The 27,744-nt window shown below is 48.9% G+C and overlaps 1 protein-coding gene across 12 annotated transcripts in view; it reads right to left on the minus strand.

The window, feature by feature from the left end:
• The window catches only part of EXD3 (exonuclease 3'-5' domain containing 3), a 250,668-nt gene that overhangs the window by 97,827 nt on the left and 125,097 nt on the right, over nucleotides 1-27,744 (minus strand). For 10 of the 12 annotated variants that reach the window (XM_085593681.1, XM_085593676.1, XM_085593674.1 and 7 more), the window contains 4 exons: nucleotides 26,713-26,879; nucleotides 24,287-24,457; nucleotides 16,785-16,838; nucleotides 14,620-14,751 (listed from right to left, as the gene is read on the minus strand). In XM_085593681.1, coding sequence (XP_085449807.1) covers nucleotides 14,620-14,751; nucleotides 16,785-16,838; nucleotides 24,287-24,457; nucleotides 26,713-26,879 — 524 coding nt within the window. Of the gene's footprint in view, nucleotides 1-14,067; nucleotides 14,752-16,784; nucleotides 16,839-24,286; nucleotides 24,458-26,712; nucleotides 26,880-27,744 lie in introns of those variants that run through there. The other 2 variants (XM_077787870.2, XM_085593677.1) reach the window with 2 other exon arrangements.

Below are 27,744 nucleotides of genomic sequence, written 5' to 3' on the forward strand. Positions count from 1 at the left end.
TTAAAGCTCATCCAGTCCCACCCCTTGCCATGGGCAGGGAAACCTCCCACTATCCCAGGCTGCTCCAAGCCTTGTCCAACCTGGCCTTGGACAGTTCCAGGGATCCAGGGGCAGCCCCAGTTTCTCTAGGCACCCTGTGCCAGGGCCTCCCCACCCTCACAGAGAAGAATTTCATCCTAATATCCCACCTAATGCTGCCCTCCTTCAGCTTAAGTCCATTTCCCATTGTTCTAACACTACATGCACTTGTGAAAAGTCTCCATCCAGGGACTGAATCCTAGAGCTGAATGCAAGCACAGAGGAAAATAATCTGAGCTCTAGGAACAGCACAGGAATTTGGTCTTGACAGTCTCCAGAGCAGTTTCTGACACTGTCACACTGAACACATGCCCATGTTATTTCCCATCGGGAACCAACCCTGCAAGGAGGGCACAGCCCAGCGACCCCCAGGGGTGGCTCTGCTTCTCCTCACTGGGGTTGTTATGTCTGTGGGATGCACCGATGCCACGGGCTGGGCTAAGGACAACAGCTCATTTCACAAGTGGCTCCCCCAGCCACCACCACTTGCTTCCTGGGGCCTGTCAGGCTTCCAGGCACCCAGGCTTGCCAGGACACACAGGCTTCCTGGGGCCCTCCACAGAAACACAGCTTTAAATAAACATCTTTGCTAAGGCAGTGTCCCACGGGGTGGGGAGGGAGGATGAAACCCCAGGAATCACTTTGGCTCCCAGAGCAGCCCTGATGCTCCAGAGCAAGCCTGGGTCTGGGATTTGGGTCCTGAACCCTGCTGCCAGGGAGGCTGATCACACCCACCTGGGGCAGTTTTCAGCTGTATGCAACTATATATTCAGTGCATTATTCAGAGACCTTTGCATTTCAAGGCTATTGTTATTTTGATCTTTACAAACTCTGGAAAAAATTAATTCAATTAAGTCTCATCATTAGGAATTTGCATAAAGGTCACTTCAAGTCTTCATGCATTTCCTCTGGTTCAGATCCCAGTGCTCTTGGCTTTTCCCCCCCGTCACTTATAACCCTCTAGCTATAGGGCATTCTGAGTAAATCATCCACTACCAGTTTCCTCTCTTCAGCAACATGCATCCAGTTTTTCATGCAGGCTAAATGAAGCTTCAACTGCTTTATACAGCAGGAGCCCACTTAAAGGTACAGCATCACCTATAGAGAGGGCAGATTTCTCCTCAACTGAAAAAAAAAAAAAAGAAAACATATTAATTTTGACTCCATTAGTGGGAGGAAAGATTTAGTTTCATTTGGCAGCACAAGTGCAAGCAATGAACCAATTCTTACATATTCTCTGGCAAATTCATTTGTGAAGCACGAAGAGCCCTTTTCACTCAGAATAATGAGAAACACCCTTGGAAACTGTGAGCTGTGCTCAGCCATGGCAGAGCCATGGCAAAGGGCACATGAGCTCCACGCTGCTCCACCTGCCAGGGTGTCTGGACATGACCTTTGTGATCTTTGGACAGGGATAAGCACCCACCTAACTTTGAGCTGAAGCTCAAATTTCAGCTAATCATATTTGGAACTGCCAGAGAGTCCAAAATGAATGGGAATCACCAGGGTAGGGCAGATCCCCCAGCCCCGAGGTTGGGGCTCCATGCCCAGAGCCAGGAGCGGGCAGTGCTGGAGCTGGGGCCTCCTGGAGAGCCCTGCAGGCACTGGCCATCTTGTCCCTGTTCGGCGGGCACCACAGGCTGGCAGCACGCTGGCCAGAGTGCCCTGAGCTCTGGGCTCGCAGGGCTCCAGCCTGCAAAGGCCCGCGCTGGCCCAGCGCAGACAGAGCCCTCCTGTGCCTCCCCTCCCTGCACATCTGGGCAGCTGCAGAGCAAGCCAGACTGGGGAGCTGAGCTGGGACAAAATTAACCAGCTGGTTTTGACAGGCCCGTTTCAACTGGGATCAGTTCCCTCAGCCTGCAGCCCTGCAGTTAAACGAGCACTTGTGCTGGGACGAGGGAGGTGAGAGAGGGGCTGGGGCAGGAAGCAGAGGCCCGGCTCCATCCGGCTGTACTGGCTGCCTGCACCGACTTAAAACTGTCATGAAATCCTGGCAGAAACATCCCAGTCCCATTTCCAACAGACCCTGAGGGATCATCCAGTGTTCTTCTGGCTCTCCTTTGCAAATGGCTTGTAGGAGCTGGGCCCACTGAGACCATTCACATGCCTAATTGCACCCATAAACATCATTGCACCATCACTGCACCCTGGGGACGGGTGAATCTTGTCCTGTCTTTGACACAGACCCTGACTTAAGTGTTCAAAGCCTTTCATATTTTTCCAAAAGGGTATTTTCAACGTTAAAACACAATAATGCCTCAAACTAGTGGGGATCTTTCCACCTAACCTTTTCCCTCTATTTATTCCATGTCCTCTACTGACACAGCTATCTCTCTCCTGCTAAGCAACCGGCTCTGTACGCATGGATGACTCTTTGCAACTGAAAAAATAACTTGACTGATGCGGCTTAGGTAGGAGAATCTGAGTGTGTGCATTCCTTCTGCGGCTGGCCCCAGGAAAAGGACACCCTGCCACTCGCAAACCTGGGAGGTCTTTGAGAGCTTGGCAGCGGTCCCCTGGGAGGCCCGTCATTAGCCGTTTCAGACTGCGGCGGGGCGGCGCTGAATGGGAGCCGCACAAAGCCCCGCCGCGCTGTCCTCAGGAAAGGCTCCCGGGCCTGGCAGGGGCTGTTAACAGTAACAATGATGACAATATAGCTGGGATTTTCAGGGCTGGGGACTTCAAAGAAGCCCTAAAGAGGTATTTTTCATTAAAGAGTAAGAAAGCAGCTGAGTATTGCTATTGGCACTAAAGCGGAATATGAATGTTACTGCGGTAAGTCACAGATCAGCGACAGCATAAATTGGCACTGATTTACATATGCATGAGCTGCCTTTCCGTGTTTCTCCCATTCCATCGGGGCTGCAGAATCTGGGCAAAGCAGCAGCCCTTGGACCTTCCCTCCCGGACCCTGGGATGCTCCAGTGCTTATGAACAGCAAGGAGCAGCCAGCAAGCCCCTGAGCAGTGCCTGTGAGGTGCCACTGCTGTGCCCACACATCGATAGCACAGTGGGTGCCAGCTCAGGGCTCCAGCCTGAGCCCTGGCCACCCACAGCCTGTCCCCAGCTCAAACGGGGAGTGAGCCTGGGGCTCTCTGGGCAGGAATCACAGGGACATCATGGCTGCAGGCAGGAGAGCAGGAGGGGCTGTTGGTCCACAGGGCCTTTTCTGCATTTAAACTCCAAATCTGGGATTCCTTGGGGGTGAAAAGGAAGATGATCATAAGGAAAAGTATCGGAGGGATACCGTGAAAGACTTCAGTGACAACAAGTCCTTCTCCTAACAGTGAGGATTTATGGATTGCTCTGCAGTTCCTGCATAGACCATGATGATAGCCTGGGAACAGGAGTGCACTGATAACAGCCTCGAGTTGTGCCAGGAAGTTTCAGATTAGGTATCAGACAGAATGGTCAGGCACTGGAACAGGTTGCCCAGCCTAGAGAGATTTAAGAGCTGTGTGGATGTGGCACTTGGGGACGTGGTTGGGGGAATGGTTGGATTTGATCTTGGAGGACTTTTCCAACTTTAATTATTCTGTGCTTCCATGGTAAAACCATTACAAGCATATTCTGTCAGCAGCCATGGCCTGTCCTTGACGGCCTGGCCAGGTGACCGAAGGGTTCCCCAGAGCCAGACCTCACACCCTCCTCTCAGGTGACCCGTTGGCTTTGCCGGGCCAGGTCTAGGAGCCCTGTGTGGCTCAGGAGCCCTGTCCCGCTGTAACCACCTGTGGTTTGTGTCCCTTTGAGCCAAGCCCAGGGCCAGCTTGTCCCCCTAAGAGCCCAAACCCAGAGCTATCATATCCAGCCAGCAGGGAGAAAGTGCCCACAGGGTTTGCAGTGCAGATTGACTTTCACACCTCGCTGGCCACACAGAAGAAACCCAATCTAAACAGCGTAACTTTGCATAACCGATTATTTTCACTGAGGTAATGTGAGCCCGCCAGTAAATGCCAGTAAATGCGGCTGATCCAGGGAAGGCCCCGCTCAGGGGAGCAGCGGCCCCACAGCCGCGGGCAGCCGGAGCTGGCCAGGCCGAGGGAGCCTGGTCCTGCCTGTGGGTGGGTTTGGTCCTGAGGGTGAGGCTCAACCCTTCACCACGGGGCACTGTCTGCACGGAGGGAAGCACAAACAACTTCTGAGTGCCCAACTCCTTTGCACAGTCAGTGACTGGAGTGTGCACAGCCATGCTGAGGGGAGCAGAACAGCGAGACAGGCCAGGGGGCAAGAGCTGTCTAGCTTTACTTGATGTCTTCTTAACTTTCTTTTCTACAATGTTCCAGATATTTTGAGGTGTTTCAGCTTTCAGGCTGACTCCCCAGTGACCTATTATCCTTGCACATTGATCACTCCATGCTGTCACCATTCATATGACCTTGTTTGTAGGGAACCATATTCCTCCTCTGACTCCTCTGTCACCAACTTCCTTCTCTCCAACCACCAGCTCATTTCTTCTTGCTAGGACCAAGCTCAGTGATCTCCCCTTCTTTAAAGTCCATGAAGTTAAGACTGTCAAATTAAAACCCCAACAGCTGCAGAGGTTACTGGTCCACCCACACCTATGCAGGGCACCCAACCAGGATCGGGCTGCTGCAGGTGGAACAGTCCATACCATCAGTACACCTGAGATGGATCTTGTTCCTGAGATCCCGTTTGACTACAAGGTACTGATCCAGCTGTGGATATGAACTCCCATTTCAGCCAGATCAGTCTCAACATCTGTGTCCCCTCCCTAGGTGTGAGCTGCAAATGTGAGGGATGGACAAGTAGGTAGGGGACGAGGGCTGTCGGACCACCCTGCTGTGTGCAGGACACCTTTAACCACAACGTTTTAACGTGCAGTAACAAAAACAAATCTGGCTGTGTTCATCTCAGACATCAGCCTCTCCCACTTCACTAAAATGCCTCAGCAGGAGCAGCTATCCTAGAAATCATCAAGAGAAAAGCTAAGCTGGGAATAGGAATACAGAAGTTTTTGGGCATGAGACAAAGCCAGGCTTTCACCTGCATCCTGTCCCACCACTTCCCTGAATGAAAGGATGATCAACCCAGACTGTGTGTCTTATATTAGCACAAGTAAATCATCCAAATCCTGTTATCCAAAGAAAAGATAATGACTCACAAGGAGTGTGCCCTGAATGTTACATTTTCTACCTTTGCCAAAACTCCTACACTGCCATTTCTCCCTTTGAGCTTTCTCAGCCAGATCTTACCTTGGGCTTAGCTACATTTCATCACAATAGCTGCAAAATATCCTCTTCATCAAGACTGACACAATGCATGAATTGAGAAACTAATTTAAATGCTTTCTGTCTCTATTTTGAGTATACAGTATACAGTATACAGTATACAGTATACTGCTGTGGCTCTCCCTGTTTGTGTGTCCCTGTTTCTTAGTAGTCCTTGGATGAGAGGGTTTGCACAAATACAAAATGGTCTCTTTCATCCAGCCACTCATTCAGACCAGATGCACCTTGTGGGGACAAGGCCTTCCTTCCCAGAAAGGCCAAAGAAGCCCATGGATGTTGCTGACCATCATCATCAGCTAGAAATGCTTTTCCAGCAGTAGGTGCTGAAGACAGTCCTGCACCACATCTCACCGGGACCCATGGACACACAGTTTTGGCACAAGGAGTCACCTTGTCCAATTAATACCACGAATAACAGATACAGGCTGGTTTGTGCCATCGGAAGTGATACAGTTTAATGACTAAGGGTCTTCAGATAAATGCTGCTGAGCAATTACAGATTTGGCAAACTCTACATGGAAAACAAGTATGTGCAGCTCAGCCTATGGTGCTTCCAAGGAAGGCTCCAAACATGCCTGGAGATGCTACATTCCTCCTCTGAATGAACAAAGGTCTGCTGGTGCCACTGCTGTAGACTAGGGATGGCTGCAGAGCTGTGCAGTTCCAATGAAACACACTGCAGGAGTTAGTGGCATTTGCAAACACAGGACAATGGTTTTTGTGCAGGATTCTCAACAGGACTTGGGAAAACATTGGCTGGATACTGAGTTGTGGAGTGCTGGAGACCCGCTGCTCAGAAGCCTGGCTGAGAGAGCTGAGGGTGTTCAGCTTGGAGAAGGCTCCACAGAGATTTCAGAGCCCCTTCCAGGGCCTAAAGGGGCTCCAGGAGAGCTGGAGAGGGACTGGGGACAAGGGATGGAGGGACAGGACACAGGGAATGGCTCCCACTGCCAGAGGGCAGGGATGGATGGGATATTGGGAATTGGGAATTGTTCCCTGGGAGGGTGGGCAGCCCTGGCACAGGGTGCCCAGAGCAGCTGTGGCTGCCCCTGGATCCCTGGCAGTGCCCAAGGCCAGGCTGGACACTGGGGCTGGGAGAAGCCTGGGACAGTGGAAGGTGTCTCTGCCCATGGCAGGGGGTGGGACTGCATGGGCTTTTAATGTCCTTGCACCCAAAGCATTCCATGATCTTTGTGCTGCTCCAGTGAGTCCCCACTCCCATTCAAACACCAGGAGCTGGCCAAGCCACCCTCACCATGACATGCAAACAAAGAATATTATAAGGGCACTAATGTTGAAAAGGAGGAGAAACTACACAGTGCATAAAACATGGGAATTTTGGCTTCTTGACACAGTCAATACAGTGAACTATGACCTCAGGAGGCACAGGGGACTGGAAACCAACAGAACTTAAACTGGCTAAAAATCTCTTGTTTTCTCATGACATTTGAGAGAAACCATGGGGACAGTTTCCTCAGGACAGATGGGAGTTAGAGCTGTGTCACTGCCTTCTCCAGAGAGTTCCTCATTTTCCTTACAGTCACTCCATCACAATCACCCACTGACCCTTCGTTACTGTCTCCCAGTGCACCAGCTTCTCTGCTGACCAACACACTTCATAGTCTGTCCAAACCCATGAGAGGAAGAAAAAGCCTTGTACAGGCTATATAAAAGGACATTTACTCTCTACTACATTGTGTCTTCTTTTCTATGCTAGTCTAAATACAAGTGCTGTTTTCACTGCCAATCGTTGTTTGCTTGTGCTGTTTCCACTGGCTAAAACCAGCATTTTTCCAGCTAGTGTTGCCCTCCAGGAAAAACCACACATTCATACCTTTCTTGCATTTAGCACAGGATAACAAAACTGGTTCCCAGGAATAAGGATGGCTTCCTCAAAAGAAAACATTTGCTGTCAGCTGAGGTTTGACCTCTAATGGCTAATTTGGCATCATCATTTTGAGCACTGGAATACATAACACTGTGAAAAATTAACAGCTTCCCCCCCTCCCTGCTGAAGTTTAATTTCCGCCTGCAGCTTGCAAGTGAAAATAAAAGAACCGAAATAAATACCCAAATCAAAACCTTGGGTACAGTCTCTCACATACATCCACAAAGAGAACCTCAAGACAAAGATCTGTAAGGGAAATTTCACTGGAAACCGAGCTTTTGCAGACACTGAGAAAGAAAGTCTGCAACATGAGACCGTCTTCCTTGAAGAAACACAGCTGATCCCAGCTCCGACTGCCACTGGGCTGTGTAAAACATAAACTTCACGCTAACCCTATGAAAACAGTCAACATGAGAGAGAGACAACAGTCTGCTCCGAGTTGCTGAAAGGGGAAAAAAACCTCTCAGGCTGTCATTCTCCCCTTACTGTGACCTTCATGCTCCACTGAATTTCTGAAGATACTGAAATCTTGGCAGGGAAGTGTACAGTCTGTGGGAACCAGGCAGTGACGGCTGGGCTCGCTGCTGAGAATTAGGCCCAGTCGAGCCCTTTTTTTGGGGACTCTGAGTTTTATGTGGCCAACAGTACAACGCTAAGCCAACTCCAGGCTGGGAATTTTATAGAATTGGTGCTGTGTGCACTCATGTATCGCGTTGCAAAGCCATCATGGACAGAGTGCTGCCCTCCTGCCTGGTAACCACAAGTTGGGGCTTGCTCAGTGTCTGCTGGAATCTCCAGTGTCTACAGGGGTTCCAGGAGAGCTGGAGCAGGACTTGGGACAAGGACCTGGAGTAACAGGACACAGAGAATGGCTTCTCACTGCCAGAGGGCAGGGAGAGATGGCATACTGGGAAAAAATTCTTCCTTGTGTGTGTGGGAAGGCCCTGACACAGGTCACCCTGGCACAGAATGGGCTGCCTCTGGATCCCTAGAAGTGTCCAAGGCCAGGTTGGATGAGGCTTGGAGCACCCTGAGACAGTGAAAGGTGTCCCTGCCCATGGCCGGGGGTTGGAACTGGATGAGCTTTAAGGTCCCTTCTGGCCAAAGCATTCCCTGATCTTTGTGCTGCTTCAGGGTGTCCCCACCCCTGCGAGTAACAATGACCACTAACCATAACTTCTCACTATCATTTCTAAACCATTAGAGGTTAGCAAATAAAAATCTCAACAAGAGACTGAAAAGAAGCAGAATTTGCCATGATAAATTATCCCAGAGTCGGATGGTATTTAATGACTGTCATTTAGAGCCACTCCACACAAAGAGCTGGTCCCTCTCAGCGAGGCGCAGCGGCAGGGCGAGGAGCACTTGCCACTCAGCCACTCAGCCAGCCCTGGACAAGTACCTCTGGAGGGCAATTCGCTCCTTCAACAGAATAATACCAGCTGTGCTTCCTGGCTGGAGCCTTTGCAGCACAGGCTGCAGATTACATCGGAATTGCCAAGCCCAGGATAAACAAAAAGATTAAGAGGGCCTCACCCTTTGTGTTGAACAATCACACTCAGAAGCAAGAAATCACAGCCCACATAGTGGGCAGGCACCGGGCTGAGTTTGGGTGACTAGGGAGGAGTAAGCAGCTCACTCACACATCTGGGGAAACCACAGATGCTCTTAATCACAGGTTTTCCTGACCTGTAGGCGCTGACAAATTGCATCCTATGGATGAACCTTTTATTAAACCACAGAGGGTTTCCAAACAGTATTCTCTTTCTCAGCATTCCCAAGTCATTGAAATCCATCACATATGACCCTTCTAAATTCTTCATTTAGAGGGTGACACAGCACTTTCCAAAGAGATTTCAGGGCTGAAAGGAGGTAAATGGGGATGTGATGTTGCATCGGTGGAAGGCAGCTCAAAAGCTGAACCAGGGGCTATGAGAACATTTTTGAATTCTTTGATGATGTCTCCTACTGGAGCTGAAGATGCTTTTTGTCTTGATTGTTTCCCAAGGCCAGCCCCTTGCTGTCTGCTGGGGCAGAAACATTTCATGAAATACGTAGCCTTTAAACCTTACTGGTTTTTCTGTGTGCATGGGAAAGGACGGCTGGTATTTTAAAATGAATGAAATGACTGTTGCTCAGGCCAGGAAAGGTGACCACAAAGCAAAATTGCCCTGGTTCCACTTCCATGCCACGCTGGAGCAGGAGATAGCTGCTCAGCTCACAACTGAGTGAGAAAGACGATGCCTGGCAGTTCTCATCACCGTCTGGACCGACAGAGCAACCCACATAAAAGGAAGAAAAAAGCCTGCTGATCAGATTGGTGTGACAGAGGCTCATGAGAGACATGCACATTTTCAATCTAAACAACAGCTTGAGGGATCTATATTACTAATTATCAACTAATATTGCCAGAGTTCCCAGGCTGGCTTCAAAGGTTCTCGCAAAGTGCCCCAAGTACAGGGTTTCCATCTCATCATAAGGCTTTTTTCTTTGTCTCTGCTAAATGGATTGCTCCATCCTGGCCTCCCTCTGCATAAGTCAGCTTGCACATGATGAGCTTTGCAGCAATGAAATTTGTTACCTTAACCACAAAAAACCAGAAACATTTGCTGCAACTGTTAGAATTCTTTTGCACCTAATTTAAAAAAAAAAAAAAAAAAAAAAGGTGGTTTCCTCTCTTCCTCCCCCCTCCTCCCCGCCTACTCCTAATCCCATGCTAACACCTTTGTAAAACTGGGGTGAGTAGTTTGGAAACTGAAAGGGGGGGGGGGGCAAAAAAAAAAAAAAATCAGATCTCCAGACAATGAAATTGAGCAGCTATCTCTCATATCCTGCAGTGCTCAGGCTGAGGTCATAAGTTAAACAGGACATCAGAATAGTTGATGTAATTTGCTTATTTAGGATCAGAGCATTCAGTGATGTGCAAGAGACAACCTATTTGAATGTGCAGATAATCCCCCTCTCAATGTGGGGCTGTTCAGATGCACAAACTGCAGCTGGAGCCTGGGACTGCTTTCCCCTGCACATTTATTTTTGCAGGGGATATAATTGCAATCATTTTTCCTTGCAGGAAAGCCTTGAAACCTCACCTGGGATCAGCCTCCTGTTGTGTAAGGTATTGTTCAAACAGGGTCCCTGCCCCAGCCAGCTTAGAGGCTAAAGGGTCAAGTCAAACAGAGGGTGGGAAAGGAAAGAGAGGCCCGGGGGAGGTGGGGGTAGCACAGCGACCCAGGTCCCGCAGCCCGCTCCCCCCCCGGACCCGAGCAAAGCCTCAGACCCAGAAGTGAGCTGAGCAGCAGCTACACTTCTCAGTAAAGCCCAGCACAGCTTTTCTGCAGATGGACAGGCCCTCCTGGCTCCAAACCCAGCTGTAGAGCCTCACAGCAGTGAGGGTTTTACAGCAGTTAGAAACCTTTAACCACAAGGTTCTTCCAGATTCCAGGAGGAATTCCTTGGTGAGCCCAAACAACACTGAACACAGCTGTCCCTTCAAGCCATAGTGACAAACCCTTGTGATATAAAGATGTAAAACTAACAACTTGCAGTGTTTATCTCCTCAGTTTATCACCATCCAAGCTGGGATACCTCCCTGTCAACAGCACTACTCACCCCAAGCCTGCCAGCCCTGTGCCTCCACTGATTCCATACCAGTGTTCTTTCACTGACACAAGTTGGCTGGGCCAGACACCTCAGCCACGGGAGATGAAACATCCTGGGCCCTCGGGCTCACCAAGCAGTCAGTGACAAGGCCCTGGCACAGGGGCATGTTCAGAGGCATAGCCCACACCTGCTTTGGGTGGACTTTCAATCACATGGCATGGAAAAGCAAGATGGCAAAAGTCATACCAGTCATCCAGGTAATGGATCCTGCCAAAACATGGCTGTTCTCAAGAGACAATTCATTCTCCTTTAAGAGACTGGAATGACATGAAGACATGGAGTTCATGTTTTCCTGCTGTCTCACCGGGCCATACCCAAGTGTCACAGCAGGATGTCCCAAACAGGGACAGCACCAGGAAGGATGGGAGGCAACCATTGCTGCACCTGGGAGAGGAGCTGAATTTCACCCCATTATGAAATGACCCCTCTGTCAGCTGTCTGTGCCCATGGACTGGAGCCCATGCCTTCTTCAGCAGGTTTGGGTGCTTTTTGTTTTTTCCTGCTTGAACTGCTAATGCTGTGTTAGAATCTCCTCCAAGCTGTGGAGAAACGAGCACCACTGATCTCCTGGGTGAGTTGAGCTGTGAGCTGATGCTAAGGCTGCCCACAACAGCCTCCAAGAACTCCACAGAAATCTTCCTGACTACTGTAAGGGTTCAGTATGTTGAACATCCCAAACATTATTTCACACTGTCCCTTCCTGAAGGAAGTATTTCAGCTGTCTGAAAAGAAGAAAAATACAAGATACTCAAATGAGTGAAGAAATGACCAGCACATGACATTTGCATTTCAAATACAAGGAATGGGTTTGTAACATTTTAAGCTATGAAATGTAGAACTTCTATAGGGTTTTTTGTATGTCACCAAAAGATAGAATTAATCTTATTTTCACTCAGCCCCACTAAAATGTTCCTCCCCAAAGGCACCACCAGGCTTAGCTACAGCTACTGTAGGGGTGGCTTCACCAGGATCATCACTGAGTCCTTATAATGCAGCACTTGAGGAACACATGGAATGAAAAGTTTATTCCTGCACCACCACTGACATCTTTGGCAGCAGTCTCCACACCTGAAGCCTTTAACTGGAGAAACCAAGCTGAAGCCCAGCACAAGTGGGAGCAAAAATGCTGAGCAGCCCCTGGATGACACTCCCTGTGCACTTGCTGCTCTAGGTCAGACAGGGGTAGCCAGTATTGGCCATTGTTTTAACAGAAGCAGTATTTTGGCAGGGTTACAAAGCAAGCCCATTCTTTACATCTGTAAAAGATAGCCCGTCCATTCCTGCTGAGGGAGCTGACAGAGGAAACGTATTTTCCAGCAGTCTTGGGTACAACATTGAATTGTGACCTATTTTTACCACGTGCTCGGCACTACACGCATTAATTGTTATGACAACATTTGCTGCCATATTCACTCCAGCCATTTACAGAACAGAGCCCAGGAGACAAAAGAAGCCCCTGCTCCATGAGACAGAGGGAGCAGGCAGGATGCCACATTGCTTCCTGTGACACACAGCCAGGGCTGATGACACAGATAACCCATCCCGTGCTGGTAGGTCAGGCCCAGCTCCAGGCAGGAGAGGGAGCAGAGGAGTCCAGCTCATGGGTCACTACTGCCCATCCTCCTCCTGCCTAGCACAGACACAGCAGCACTTGGCTCTTTCTGGAGTCCTGCTTTTGTGCCCACCATGCTCTCCCACTGTAGGAGCAGCCAAAACTCTCTGTCACCACTCTGTCACCCCTCAGCAAAGTGCTCTGCAAGGAAGAGCAGAGCTCAGAGCAGTCTGGGAGCCACAAGGTCTGTGACCCAGCTCCAGAGCAGCACAGACAGGCTAGCAAGCACAGCTCAGCAGTTTCAGGATCTGGCCTCCATCCTAATTAAGCCCAATTAGGTTTAGAAAGAATGAGGATGTTTTAGGAAGGATGTATAAAAGAACTGCTGAGGTTTCTGTAGGCCATGTGGGCCCAGAGCACCCTCCTGAAGGCAGGAATTGCCTCTGTTGATGTGGGCTGTCAGTTTTCCAGAGTGCTGGAGGATGATCCCTCTCCGTGTGCAGCCCATGGCTCCCCTTGCACACAACCTCGGGAGGTGCTGCTGGGAGAGCTGGGATTCTTCTCCAGAGGATCAGCAGCACATCAGCCAAACCTGTGCTGTCTGCAGAGACAGCTGAGCAAAATCTGCTCCAAAATGCCAAGGCCTTAAATGAAGGTAAATATGATTCAGAACAGGGAAAAGTTTGACAAATCAGAATCTTCCCATCCTGAGGGGTGTAAAATATGCAGCTGTTCCACCACCACAATTTACAGGGAAGGCATTTCTCCTGGAAGTAAGAGAACACTTAGTATATATTCCTAGCCAGATTGATTACCCCTCTTTATATTGTAAACTAAGATAGTATGTACTAAACCCATAGAGTTAACCAGTTCCAGACCTCAGATCCTGGGTGAGGGGCCAGTTCTTCATTGTCTGCTGCACAGTCTTGTGCATTTATTAGAGACCACAGAGTTTCCTGCAGCATGGTTTTGTGTGTGTGTGTGTGCTTATTTTTGTGGTTTTTCAACACCCATCAGGAGGAACACTGCTATTTTATGGGATGTCAGGGAACTGGAGAATCCATGAGTATTTTTAAAGGTTTGTTTAAAACAGCCAAGAAGCCAGTGTGCCACTATAAATATATATATGTATAACAACTGCAATCTGTTCTGGGACAATAAAACCACAGGGCTGAAGGCAGTATCCCATAGCTGAATATATCCATTTATCCTGCAGTAAGATGAACCCCTGTTCTGTGGATCTGACCTGCAGGGAGTTTCATCAGTCTCCTCTCACAGCCAACCTACTCAGCTGGACAACTCTCATTTGCTTTCTCAGTTACAGATCAAGTTTCAACATCTGACAGCAGATATAAACAGAGGTTCAGGACATGCTCTCTGCTGTGTCTGCTCCTACACCACTTGTACAATTCCATTGGGCCAGGAGACCCCAGATCTCTACCATGAGGCATTGAGCCAGACTCATTGGCTTTTTTTATCTCTAAGAAAAAGCTAATTTTCTAACCAGCTTGCTTCTTTTTCTCTCTTTAAACACTGATAAGGTGAGAGATGCTGAAGTTCCTTGTTGGTTTGTAATGCAGTTTGGGAGGGGATAGGTTTCGGCGTGTTGCTGTAATAAATACAATAGTGAAATTAGAAGAGAGGGTGATTTGAGCTAACACAATTAAAATTTATTCTTAACAGCAATCCACAGATATCCTGTGCCAAACACAGTCTGAAGCCATCAACTAGCATGGACATGAATTAACCTAATAGCTTCTGAGAAAAAAAAAAAAGAAGTCCTATGAAAAATACTCCTATTAAAGTAATTAAGTGTTAACAGAATCACAGAGCCATAATTAAACATGGTTTATAATTAAAACAGCATGTGTCCTAGACAGAGGACACGGCAACAAAGAGAGTCCAACCATGACAGCTGATGCCAAAACACCGGCCAAATACCAAAAATCAGAAAAACAAGGGAGTTTCTAGTAAAGCTGCAGATGCAGAGCCTCTGATCCTCTGACTGAGCCCTCAGCACTGTGACAGATGTGACTGCACTCAGAACTCCTCACGGCTCTTCCAGGTGCTGCCAAAGTTCAAGCAGAACTCTTGGGAACCAAGAAGACACCGAGTGCAAGGCCCAGGACGCCAAGACAGCGCAGGGAGCAGTGGGCGAGCGGGAGCCGGCGCTGGAGCCAGCCTCGTCCTACCTGGCAGCGGCTGAAGATGTCACCCAGGGACACCTGCACGTTGAAGTGCTTCAGCACCTGCAGCGCCTGTTCCTTTGTCTTCTCGGAGCAGTTCACAGAGAAACACCTTCCTTCTCCCACCTGGGAGCGCAGCTGCAAACCAGAGACACGAGTGAGGCCGAGCGTCAGGGCATGTGGGGCTGTTCCAATACTCTTGGCTTGGTTTGAATTTGGAATAATGCTTGGAGTTAGTGTGTGTTTTCAGTCTGAATTCTGGTCTGAGCACCACAGTTGGTAACCTAACAGCCACTTTGCAAGAGCTCTGACTCCTGAAGCACCACATGATTTTTATGTGTATGAAACATGATTTAGGCTGGAGAAAGGGAGGCTCAGAGGGGACCTTCTCACTCTCTACAACTCCCTGACAGGAGGGTGTAGCCAGGGGCGTTGGTCTCTTCTCCCAGCTAACAAGTGACAAAACAAGAGGAAATGGCCTCAAGATGCTCCAAGGAAGGTTTAGATTGGATTTCAGGGAACATTTCTTCACAGAAAGGGGGTCGGGCATTGGAATGAGTTGTCTAGGGAGGTGTTGTAGTCATCTCTGTAAGTGTTCAATAGTCATCTGGATGTGGCACTTTGGAGACATGGTTTAATGGGGACCACGGTGGTGATGCTGGGTTAACAGATGGACTTGGTCATCCTAAAGGTCTTTTCCAACCTTGACAATTCCATGATTCTGTTCTACAAAATATACCCAAGTCCCATCAACTCATAATTTGGTGAGGTGGTGCAGACAGGGGCAGCAAAAGGAAATTGAGTTAAATCCCAGCTTTCTGATTAAACTTGGCCAGATCCCACAGAGTGTGCCAAAGCACAATGATAGAGACAATGTCCAGCGACCACTTCAACCCCTCTGATTCACACAGATGTTTCACCTGGAGTTACCTGGTGGCCAAGAAATTTGAAGGGTTGATGTGGGCAGTCCCTCAATGTTTGTTCCACACTCTGCAGAGAAGTGTACCTGGGAAGTCCCAGACACATCTTCATGACCATGCTAAGGACTCACAGGAGTGGGATCAGCTACACACCAGTAAAAGAGCCTAGCAGAGCCATCCCATCCTTGTGGAGGGCATCTGAAGGCAAGGGAACTGATGGAACTCCTGGACATTTCCCAGGAGTACTGTAGCCTGGAAACAGTTATTTTCCTTTTGCAATTCCTACACAATACTTTGAAGTTAGAGTTCTGCCAAACAAGATGATGCTGGATTCTGAATTTCCTATTCCACCAGCTGTAGGCCCAGGGAACCTGCAGGGTGGCTGCACCTGCTTCACAGTGTCTCATTATGCAAGGAGTTTTATTCCACACTCTGATTTTCCATAGGAAATCAGCAACCCCTATTCTGCAAATATTCTGACTGTCTGCCTGAGTAGCTGGGAGATTTTATACTGACAGTTTGTGACAAAGAAGTCCTGCATCCTGGGTCATGTGAACAGAACTCTGGCTCACTCAGAACAGTTTCACTCTTCCAAATGCATTTTTGGGCAGTACAAAATTGCACAGGACCTGCAACAGGACATCACAGCGCTGCAAGCACTGACTTGGCAGGTTCAGCATTGCATTTTGAAGCATGTCTGTGAACAGCTCTGAACAGCTGGTGCTGAGGGCAAGGTTGGCCTTTGCTTTGGCTTTTCTGTTTATCTATAGCAACACAAAACCTCTCTAGCTTCCACCAGACCCATCCTTGGGGCCTTCCAATCTCCCCCTTCCAAGCCTGAAGAAATGTCCCTGAGGGCTGGAACTGGCTGCTGAGCCAGCCAGCAAGCAAGAATCTCTGGGATAAAAAGCACAGAAATTGAGCTGCCTTTTCACCTGTCAGTGAGGCCAGACAGAAACACACTGTTCTGGATTGCTTGGCTTGACTTTCACCCCCACCCCCAATGGAGAGCAATCACTCTCCCCACCAATACAGGACTGAATATAAGTATAAAAAAGCATTTCACCCCGAGCCTTGGTGGTTGAGAACAGAAAACCTCTAAGACCCTAAATGTAGCTTTTAGTGGAGAAAACATGAAAAATCCAACCCAGCTGTTGCATTCAGATCTGACTTTTCCTCTTGTCTCCCCTGCACACCCCAGACCACGCAATGATCTGTTTCAGAAACACACCAGCAGCTTGGAACACTCACAGTCTGATATGGGAGTCCAGAGGTCAAAATGACTCTTCCTTCCCGTCGGGCAATCTGGAAAAAACAGTAAAAATCCAAATGAACAGGGGCTGAAGTTATAATCAGTTCAGGCTTTACTTGTAGTCACAGAAGAGAGGAGGTGAACTGGAGATATCGAGTGTTTCTCTCAGTGTCAGTCCCCACCTAGCCAAGAGCTCCTGTCAGCAACAGCAGCTCAAGGCATGGCTCACCCCTTGTACCCTCCCTGCCAATCCCTGCCTCATCTCCCATGTGCTGGAACGAGCTGCTGGTGCATCTGTACTACAGATGGCCCAGGGAACCATTCCACCTTGAAACTATCCTATACAAAAACAATATATTTTTTTCCATTAACCCAGACTATTTCTATTTCCCCACTCTGGGTCACAAAGAAGGAAACAGTTCTGCTGCACAGGGGAAAAGGGAAGAAAACCTAACCAGGTAATTCTAGAAAAAAAATGTACCATGAAACATGCCTGCAAACTTCATACCTTCAACAAAACTGCTCCTTAGAGAAGGAGAGCGTTATTGTCCTGGCAACCCAAAACACAGGAATTATGCACCTTTCCAGGCTGCAGAGAACATCTCCTGTAGAGTTTATCACCTCCTGACTTGGAATCCTGAGCTTTTGTCAGAGGTCTGGTCCTTCAAGTGGAAGGGCTGTGCTGAGTTCCCAGGGAGCTCATCACCTGCCTGCTGACACAGGCTCGGGGACACTGCAGAGGGCTCGCTGCCAAAGGGAGACACTACATCTGGAGCTGCAAGGGTGGAAGTGTGACTGACCTTCCTTCACATGATTGAATGATGCCCCTTCCTCCCACCCCTCACCCTCCTGGAGGAGGGACAGAGCCTCATGGCTGCAGCAAAGGAGGATTCACAAGGATTCCCATGTGAACCAGGACTCAGCTCTGATCCTGCTGACAAGAGATCAGTGCTTTGAAGTACACACAAGGTTATTTCTCTCCTCTGGCTTGGATTCTGTTAGAAGTCCTCATGTTTTTCACTGACTCCAGATGTGTGTCATGGAGGTCCCTCATCTGGTACAGAGTGCAGCAGCTCTGTCTGGATCCCTCTCATTTGGGATCAGAGTCCTGCTGCACTTCCCAGAGAGAAACCAGCAAGCACAGCCAGGGAACACCAGACAAACCAACAACTTTTAAGCTCTCTCTTGGGTAGTCATTCTCTTAAGACTCACTGGACCTATGGCAACAGGAAACAAGGGGGAGAAGGCTGTGAAGGCCCCATGCAGGCAGCTAAACAACCTGTTTTTCCCCTTTTTTCTTCTTGCTGAGCTTTCAGGTATCTGTTTCCCTCCTTTAGTTGTGAAGTCACTCTTTGGCTGAAAGTTCTGCACTGAGAAAGTGATTGGCAGCAACTTCTAAAACATCTTTCTACAGGCAAAATTACTGGATTTCTTTCAAAATCAACCCACTCTCTCTCAATAGAGGAAAAAACCTCTAAGAACAAAAGCCTTGAAGGGGTAGCACAGACACCCCATGCAGTCCTGCTGCTGAGCAGCCACCACAGCACCCTTGTGGCATGGTAGCGAGGGAGGTCTGCTAAGGCAACAGCCAAAGGTCACCACAGGGATTTGCAAACAAGGGAAAAGGGATGTGAAATTCCTCCAGACCCATGTTTACTTCAGGGTAAGTCTGAGGATTTCACAGATGGAACACTCCATTCTGACTTTCTGCATCCAGGGTTAATTAGTTCAAGCTTGATAAATCCCCTTATCTAAATGGCTCTGCAGAGACAGGCAAAGAACATCAAATAAAAAGGAGAAAAGCAATAACTCTTCCAACATGTTTTTCTGCCTCTGGAAAAACGACTGGGAGAAGCACGCAGAGCCAGAAAAGCCATGTGATAGCACACATCTGACTGAGACCACAGAGGGTATGTGCTGGAGAAAAGGGCACAATTCTTTCTTTTTCTCCAAAAGCAACGAGGGAAGGCAGCACTGGGACCATGGGGGGATGTATGGTCAGGGATGCAAATGAGAGGAAAAGAACACCCAGGGCAGCATTTTGGCATGGCTGTCAGGGACCTGTGCTCTAGCCCAAGTGCTGCAGAGAGGGCACTGGCCTCAATTTCACAATCTATTACAAAGATAATATCAACTTCCTCTGGAAAAGGCTCAGACCTTCTGGGTAGAAAGCACTGCCTAATCTGTTGGTATTACTGATTAGCCCTTAACGTGTCTGTCTGTTCAGCCAACTTCCATCCTGCAGAAATGAATGAACCCACAGGAATTACTGTCAGAGAGACCTGGAAGGGCAGCTACTGAGGAGAGAGGGCAGAGAGAGCCCCTTTGTTTCCAAGCCAGCACCAGCAGCAGGATGATTTGTGACAATCTAAAGCATCCTGAACCAAGGGCAAAGGAGGTTCCAAAAAAACAGCAGCACAAAGCTGTGGATTTGTAAGTTAAACTTTGCCAAGTCAGTGCAAGACACATGTTGGGCAATGCCACATGTCCTTGACATGTACAGGAAAAGCTGTGTTCCCCTTGCAGTGATATCCTGAGCCTGGGCCATCAAGGCCTCGCTTCAGACCAAAAGGGAGTGGACAGAATGTGTCTGCCCCAGGATATGTGCTGGGAAAGCAGCCAGACAAGGATCTGCTAGAGAAGGGGATCACAAAACCCAGTCCAAATGCAGAGGCCCTCCCTGTAATCCCAGGCTTTTTTAAAAGAGACAGTAAACCAAGAGCTTAACAGCTCTGAGCACACTCAGTCCAGCTCTCCCAGTATTGCTACCCTAATCTTCTCTTCGGCTTTCCTGAAAAGTATAAATTGCACGGAGTTATCACACAGTTTTGTAATGTGGCCTTAAGTGTCACACCAAAACCATCCACCCAGTTTTGTTTCTCTGTGCAGATCCATTTGTATCAAGGTTTCCAATGAAAGACCTTCTCCTCCTGCTGACCAAACATCAAAAGCCAAGTCTTGATCTTAAAATCAACACAGCTCTTCATCTGCCCTCTCTGAATTTAGCTTCCCACCAAACTAAAAAGACCAGCAAACCTGGAGAATGTCTCTACATCAAAAATATGGAAAAAGCCAGTCAAAGCTGAGACAAGATCCAAGATTAGATTTCCCCATTAGGTGAAGATCTGCTCACTGCTGGATTAAAATCCCTTCTGTATCACCTGGCTCCAAATTAGTCTAGGGCAATTTAGATCTGGGTGCACAATGCCCTATCTGGCTCCTGAGATCCATCCAGCCTGGCCCTTCTCTGCAACTTGCTGGTTCACCTGGAGCTTTGGAGGGTAGGTGTAACCTTGCAAGGGAATTTTCCACAGCATGGGAGCCTTGGGAAGCCAGTTTTACCTGCCTTCTGGTTATTAGCACACTTCAAAAGATACCAGGTTTGCCTTAGCATCAGATTATCCTTAGAGATGCAGATGATTTTGAAGACCAAGAGCAAAGTCCATTCAAAAAATAAAGTAAGCCAACCCAGAACACAACTGAAACAGCTTTTATTAGAAACCTAAGAGACTATGAACATTTTCTTAAAACCTTTTGCTCTGCCCCTGAGGTACAACACTGCAGGATCTACTGCAGTCACTCAGGCTGCTGGGTGATCCTGTAAGGTTGGTATGAGAAGGATGCCACTGCTTTGCCTGATTCTGCAAAACTGCCGAGAAAATAGAAGCATCCACTTTTCCATCTCCTTCCAATTATCTGGAAAACTCAAAAGATAGGTTTAAGATTCTCTGCAAAGAGAGGCCTGCAGAAGACAAGATGGAATCATAGAATAGTTTGGTTTAGAAGAGATCTTTAAAAGGTCATCTTGTCCCAACTCCCCTGCAGTGAACAGGGACGTCTTCAACTGGGTCAGGCTGCTCAGAGCCTCCATCCAACCTGACCTGGATTTTTCCAGGGATAGGACATGAAAGACCTGGGTAGGAACACAACAGGCACAGGGTACAATTTTAAGTAAATAAACTTGTATTAATTGCAAATAACTTGTTGCTTATGGGATTAAGTGCAAAGGCAAAGGGTGGATCACCCAAAACCAGGACCTGCACACTCAGAACCTGCTGCACTCCAGAGAGGGAATCTCCACGTTCTTTACCCCATGGGTTGCCTGGAGCTGGAGTCAGAGTCCCTGAGGAGGAATGGCTGGATGCACACAGCCCTTCTTCAGAGAGGCCACACAGCAGAAAACCAGGTTTGGGCCAGCCTGGGCCACTGCCTGAAGTCCTGCAAAGGCCCTGCCCGAGGTGCAGTGAGCAGTGCTGCTGGGCAAGGACTGCTGGGGACAGTACATGGTGGGTCCCACCAGCTCTCAGTGCACAAGCTGCAAAAATTCTCAGGTAAAGGAGCATGTCCAGCACATCTGGAACTAATTCCAGCCCCAGCTGCAGACTTGCTGTGCCACACAGGTGTGTGCAGGTGCTACAGCAGGTAGGACAGCAAGTTAATATGGGAAAAACAGCACGGCCACCCCATCGAGTGAGAGGGCTTAATAAAAGCTGCCTTTCAGACAGGCTGCTGCTCATGCACAGGAGCTAAAATGCTTCTGTAAGGAACAGCCTGTGAGTTCATGAGGACAGATTTAACCAGAGACATTTTCAGTATGAATTTCTACTGTTTTTCCATTTTTAAAGATTTTCTGTATCTGCACTTATGACAGGCAACTTTAATCAGTCACTTCTCCAATCAAGTCCTAATTAAATGGCATCATTAAATCAAAGACTGCAAGCTGGTAGCATCTCACAGCAGATACATAGAACCGTAGAATCATAGAATCGTTAAGGCTGGGAAAGACCTTCAGGTCATCGAGTCCAACCACAAATCTAGCACTGCCAACTCCACCATTAAATCTGGTCAGCCAGAGGGGATCCAGTGGATTGTGGTGCCAGAGGCCCTGCTCTCACACCTCTGCAGATCTGGCATGATAAAATCACCATGACAAGTCCAAGATAAAATATTTAGTTAATAACAACAGCACAACATGAAGCATAACACAGGACAAAGGTTTCACATCCAGGGGAACGGGGGTTGCCAAATCAACTCCTGCTACATGTGCTAGCCTAAACAAAAAAATAAATAAAATTCATAACTGCCCAAGCACAGCTGAGGAAGTTCTCAGGCCTTTAAGCTTGATGCCAAATAACAGAAGGTGAAGGACCAAACCCATCTGCCCACCAACACTTGAAGCCACTTTAACAAAGAGAAGGAATGAGAACAATAAGGAGCAAATGCCAGGTGTTGCAGTTCTTGGTACAAAGAGAAGTGTAGTATGACTGATAAATCATTTAAGTGAAAAGACTTTAATGAAGAGCAAACACTAATGCTGTACACTCTTAGTTGTTCTAGTGACACCAGTTTGAGACTGTGCTGGGACAACACCCAAACCATCTGTCTTGTACTCGGTGACCAGGATCCAAACCCTCTGCTGGCCTTAGCAATAACATTCCCAAGTTTTTGGGTGTAGGGTGGTCAACATTCAACTTTGATTCAATCAGGATCAGCCAGATATCAGACAGGGTGGGAGGAGTCTATTTTTATCTTTGAATTTCCAAGCCTAGATCAAAGGCTCTGCAATACAGTAACACTCCAAGCGCTTTTGATAGTGAAAGGATGTTTGTCCGGTCACCATAGAGAAAGCAATGTCAAACATCCTGTCCATGGCACGATAAGGGATGGGGATGAGGAGTGGCGATGGGGCTCTGGGGGGAGGCACTGAGAACCAGTTTGTTTAAATAACTTGTGCAAGTTTGGCAGGGAGGAGATATTAATTATTTCTGCAGAAGTTTGAGCCTGCCCCAGATTCAGGCCAAGCAGACATCTGAAGAGGAAACATCCTGCACACCAGGCTGGGTGATCCATGCACATTTAATAGCACACACTGTGTGGCCTGGATATCTCTGTTGACTCCCTCGAAGGCAGGGGGGCCCTCTGGGAGACCTGGACAAATCAGAAAGCTGTGCAATCACCGACCAGAGGAAGTTCAAGAAGGGAAAGTGATATATTCTGCACTTGGGATGGGGCAACACTGGATATACAAACACACTGGGGAATGAGATGCTGGAGAGTGGCGTCACAGGAGGGGACTTGGGGATCCTGGTTGAAAGAAAGTTGAATGTGAGTCAGCAGTGCCCTGGAGCCAGGAGGGACATTTGAGTCTTGGGGGCATCAGGCCCAGCATCACGGGCTGGTCAAGGGAGGGGAGTGTCCCACTCTGCTCTGGGCTGGGGTGGCCTCACCTTGAACCCTGATAGCAGTTTTGGGCACTGTAAAATAAGACACTAGGCCATTAGAGAGCGTCCAAAGGAGGGCAACAAAGATGGTGAAGGGCCTTGAGGGGAAGGTGTATAAGAAGTGGCTGAGACTTGGTCTGTGCAGCCTGCAGAAAAGCAGACTGAGGGGAGACCTCATTGCAGCTACAACTTCCTGGGGAGGGGAAAAGGAGGGGCAGACACTGATCTCTGCTCTCTGTGACCAGGGACAGGACCTGAGGGAATGGCATGAAGTTGTGTCAGGGCAGGCTCAGGCTGGAGAGCAGGAAAGGTTCTTCCCCCAGAGGTGCTGGCACTGCCCAGGCTGCCCAGGGAATGGGCACAGCCCCGAGGCTGCCAGAGCTCCAGGAGCCTTTGGCCAGCGCTGCCAGGGGTGCCCAGGGTGGAAATGCTGGGGTACGTGTGCAGGACCAGGAGCTCTTCTCAATGATCCTTGTGGGTCCTTTCCAGTTCAGGGGATTCTGTGACTCTGTGATTCTGTGATCTGCTCTCCTGGGATAGCAGAATTGTGTCTGAAATGAAGCAGCATTTGTCTCTCATCCAGTAGGCAGAAAGGCAGAGTTATTATGGGAGCCCAGAGCAATACTCATGGTCCCCTCTTCCTTTCCCAAATATCACTGCGAGTGGTGGCTGATCACTTTGGCCTTTGCAAGGCCAGCCAGGATGTTATATGGCTATTGATTAAGGACATTCTCCCTTCTGTATTGAACAGCCATCTTTGAATTGTGGTTCTGCCCAACTGACCTGGACACAAGGCAGACAAATACATTCCCTGCAAGCTCAAACTGGAGTGCATTATAAATCTGAGTGTTAGCTCCTTTCACTGACTTTTGTCTTGTTGCAAACACACAGCCTCCACAAAGACACTTGGTCATGTCTTTGTGGGTTGGAGATGATCTTTAAGGCCTCTTCCAAGCCAAAGCAAACCACTCTGTGATTCTATGATCTTTACCCTCCACTTGTGTTCTTCTCATGACTTGAGCCACCCCAGCTGCCAATGACACAAACAGACACATGTAAGAGTGAGGTCATAGCAGTTTCTGCTAGCCTCCTCTCTCCTGGAAGTGAGAACCAAGGCCACACACCACTGGAGGGATCAGTTGATTCCATCTGCCAGAGCTCAGGGTGACCCAAAGAGCTGGGACTCAGCATAGGGATGGAAACTCCTGCAGCCTGAGAACCAGTGCAGCTTCCTAGGAACCCCCATCACGTCCCCATGGACATGGGAGCTGTGAACTCACCTCAGCAGCTTTCCTGTGCTCATCCTCATTGTCCAGCAGCCGGACATCCACGCCCAGGCAGCGCAGGTAGCGCCCCAGGCCCTGCAGCATGTTGTCACAGACCACGCTGAACTCCTGGGGGGAGATGGGGGCAGAGGGGCATGGGGGCTCCATTCTGGGTCCTTGGCATTCCTAGATAAAGGCAGGAGATCCATAAGGAGAAGAAGTCTGATTCCCAGTATATTTGTGTTTTTACTCCCTGCATTAGTTCACCCACCATGGCACATCCAACTGCCTCCTTCCACCTGTGTCACCACTCCCCCATGCTCTGCAGCACCTCCAGATCCTCCTTCCATCCTTTCCACATTGCCATCACCACCTGGGCAGGGGGCAGAACATGATGGAGCTAATTCTGAATTCACCATTCTCTCACTGACCAGTTGGCCACCTGATCCAGGGACCTGTAGCCCTTCCCTGGAGAAGTGCCAACCTGGCCTCCAGGGCTCTGCACAGACATTCATTTTCAAGAAGTCACAGAAACATAGTCAAGGCTGCTGTTCCCCTAAATTAGTCTGCAATTAATAAACATGTGCTAAAGCTATGATTTGGGACAGACAGAGGGAGAAACAGGTAGACAAAGCAACCACGGCAACTCTGTTACCTTTGGAAGGTTAAAAATAGGCAGTGCCTGAATTCTGTTTGTTTTATTTCAAATGTCTGCTGCTGGGGGAGTTCCTGCACTTGGAGGACTTTGGCTTTGGGAGGCTCCCAGAAGTACAATAGCTAAATTCATGGAGAAGGGAAGTTATTAAGGAACTTCCAATGTCCAGCTTTTGATTCCGGGAACTTGAATCAGCTGGGATGACTGAAGGACACAGCCAGCAAATATGCAGGGAGCCAGCACTGCAGATCAGTCCTGCAGGAGCTGGCTCCAAGCTGGGAATGCTGTGGCACACCAGACAGCTCCACCTGAGCTCACCACGGGGACCAGCTCAGGTCCAGGAGCAACATTAGTGTGATGCTGTAGTTCCCAGCAGCTGGTCCCTGCACCCAGGGCTCTGCAGCACTGGGCAGACTGGGCTGCCACCAGCTCCTGAAGGACCCTCGTCGATGCAGCTGTGAAACCAGAGCAGTGACAAGGGATGGAGCTGCCCCCTGAAGCTGAGGCAGTTGGAGACACCACCCCTGGCTGCTCCTGCTGTTCAAACAGATGTGCAGGAGCTGCAGCTGGCTCTCAGCCAGTGCTTATCCAGTGGCCAGCACTGTCATACAGAGCTTTCTTCTCACATTTCATGCCAGCAGAGAGCAAAAAGCTTATAAAGGAGAATAGAGTCATTAGCCCAACTTCAGACAAGGAAACACTGGGAAAGAGAGCTTGGAGTCCTGCAGGATGCAGTCAGGACAAATCTGCTTTTTTTTGTGCCCCAGTCCAGGTTTTACCAACTGCCTCTGGGCTGATGAATCTAACTGTACAGACCACAAAGATGACCCGTGGGTTTCCAAGGTGATTGCAGCCTGAAGGGCTCACTTTTCCCACCTCTGCAGCAGCCACCCAGCTCTGCTGCAACACACATCCCATGAATCCAGTGCTCAGGGAGCAGCTCCATGTGCTCTCCTGCCTGCTGAAGGCCAAGGGATGCTGCACATTTACACACAGGTGGACACAGTCAGCAGCATCTCAGCCCAGCCATGGAAAGAGGCACTGACTTCAGGAGCTCCACACACACTTGGGGCTCTTCAGGATACACAGATACACACGGTAGGTCTTCTCAGGCAGTAGCAAAATGGCATTTGTGCCAAGGTTTCCAAAGGTGCACAAACCATTGAATTGTTCCATTTTAAATGTAAAATGTTATTGCTGATAGGCACCAGTCACATTTCAAGATATTTAAGCAGAGTTGCACAGCTCTGGTGGAGTTTTAAGGCTCTGCCACAAGACAAACTTCTGGGAGAGGCCTCTCACAGAATGTGGTGGTGGGCAGGGAGGCAGAGACAAGCCTCCAGCAGAAATGCATTTTTGATGGATTATTTGCTTTTAACTTCGCAGACTTCTACTCCAGACACAATAAAGGAGATACTCCCAGTGTGAAAGCAAGGTGTGGAAGCTCAGTAAAAATGAAAAGTAAGGAAGTAAGAGTTTTGAAACCTTGGCCACAGAATCCAAACCCAAAATGTGGAAGGAGCATTTCCACGAGCAAGGCTCACTGGGCTTAGCACACAGATCTGCACCCACACTGTGCAGACAAGTGAAACTCAAAGAGCAGGGAAAGCTGGACCCAGACAGGCCAAGGAGAGAACAGAGTGTCCTGGGAGGGAGGGGTGAGGAGGATGTTTGCTGCAAGAGTCCTGAGAACAGCCATGCACAGTGAATGGTGTGCCTGAGAGCAGCAGTGTGTGATTTGCAGGGGTCTTGAGCAGCAAGGAGCTCTTAGAAGATGTTTACAAACCTGTTCAGAAGGTGATGGTGCTTCTTGTTTATTCAGCTGCTTCTTTGCCCTGGGTTTTTTGCTCTGTTTTCCCACCAGACTGTCTGTCAGGTTTGAACCCAGACCAAAGCTCTCAGGGTCCTTGCAGAGCCTCTCATAGATCTCCAGCAAGCAGTAGGCATCTGAGGCTGCAGGAAAGAGAATGAGCCTCAGCTCATATAAGACTCATTCAAAAGTAAACCAGAGACTTTCCTGAGGCAAGGAAGAGCCCCCACCTTTGTAAAAGTCACTGTGAACAACTGTGAAGCTGCAACTCCCTCAAGTCATACCCTCAGCTCCAGGACTGACTCACTGAGCATCAGCTGAACCCACAGTCCCAGGGGGTCAAGGCAACAGCTCCTAAAGACAGGCTCTGCCATCTCCATTCTAACCCAATAACCCAATGTAAATCCTAGTGTGGCTCTTCCAACCACCACCAGGTAGCTCCAGCCAGCCCCTGCTCCTCACCATTGTCCCCAAGACTGCCCACAGCTCCTTGTCACTCCTGACAGGAAGGGAACTTCCCCAGGAGATGCAATATCTGAACAGGTACTGCCTGAGCTGTTTGCAATCACCTGCCCACATTCACTGCTGCGTGCTGCTGCTCCCTGCAATGGCAATGGGAGAACTCTCCCAGCCAGTCTGACAAGTCCCAGTGATTAACTTTTGTGAGAACTGTGTCAGCTTCAAGGATAGTCGAATTTAACAAAGGGCTGGTTTGCATCAGCAGACTGTCCTTTGATGCACCCGGAAAAGATTTAGACCCAGACTTCTGACTCTGGGGTAATCAGCAATAAACTCTATGGGTCCCTCCACAGCCCTGAGTCTGTGCTGCAGTTTCTGACACCACATCTGCCCATTTCAAACCTGGCTCTAACAAGCACCTCACTGTGACAAATGAACACAGCATTTGTTTCCCAGGAAGGCTGTGAAATGAGGCAGAAGGAAGTGGACTTTCCTCTTTTCAGTTACTGAGAGAAGTTTCCACTGAGGTGATGTTTCATCAGACAAAAT

The sequence above is a fragment of the Lonchura striata genome, chromosome 17 (genome assembly GCF_050655825.1).
Source record: "Lonchura striata isolate lonStrDom1 chromosome 17, ASM5065582v1, whole genome shotgun sequence".
NCBI classification, from domain to species: Eukaryota; Metazoa; Chordata; class Aves; order Passeriformes; family Estrildidae; genus Lonchura; species Lonchura striata.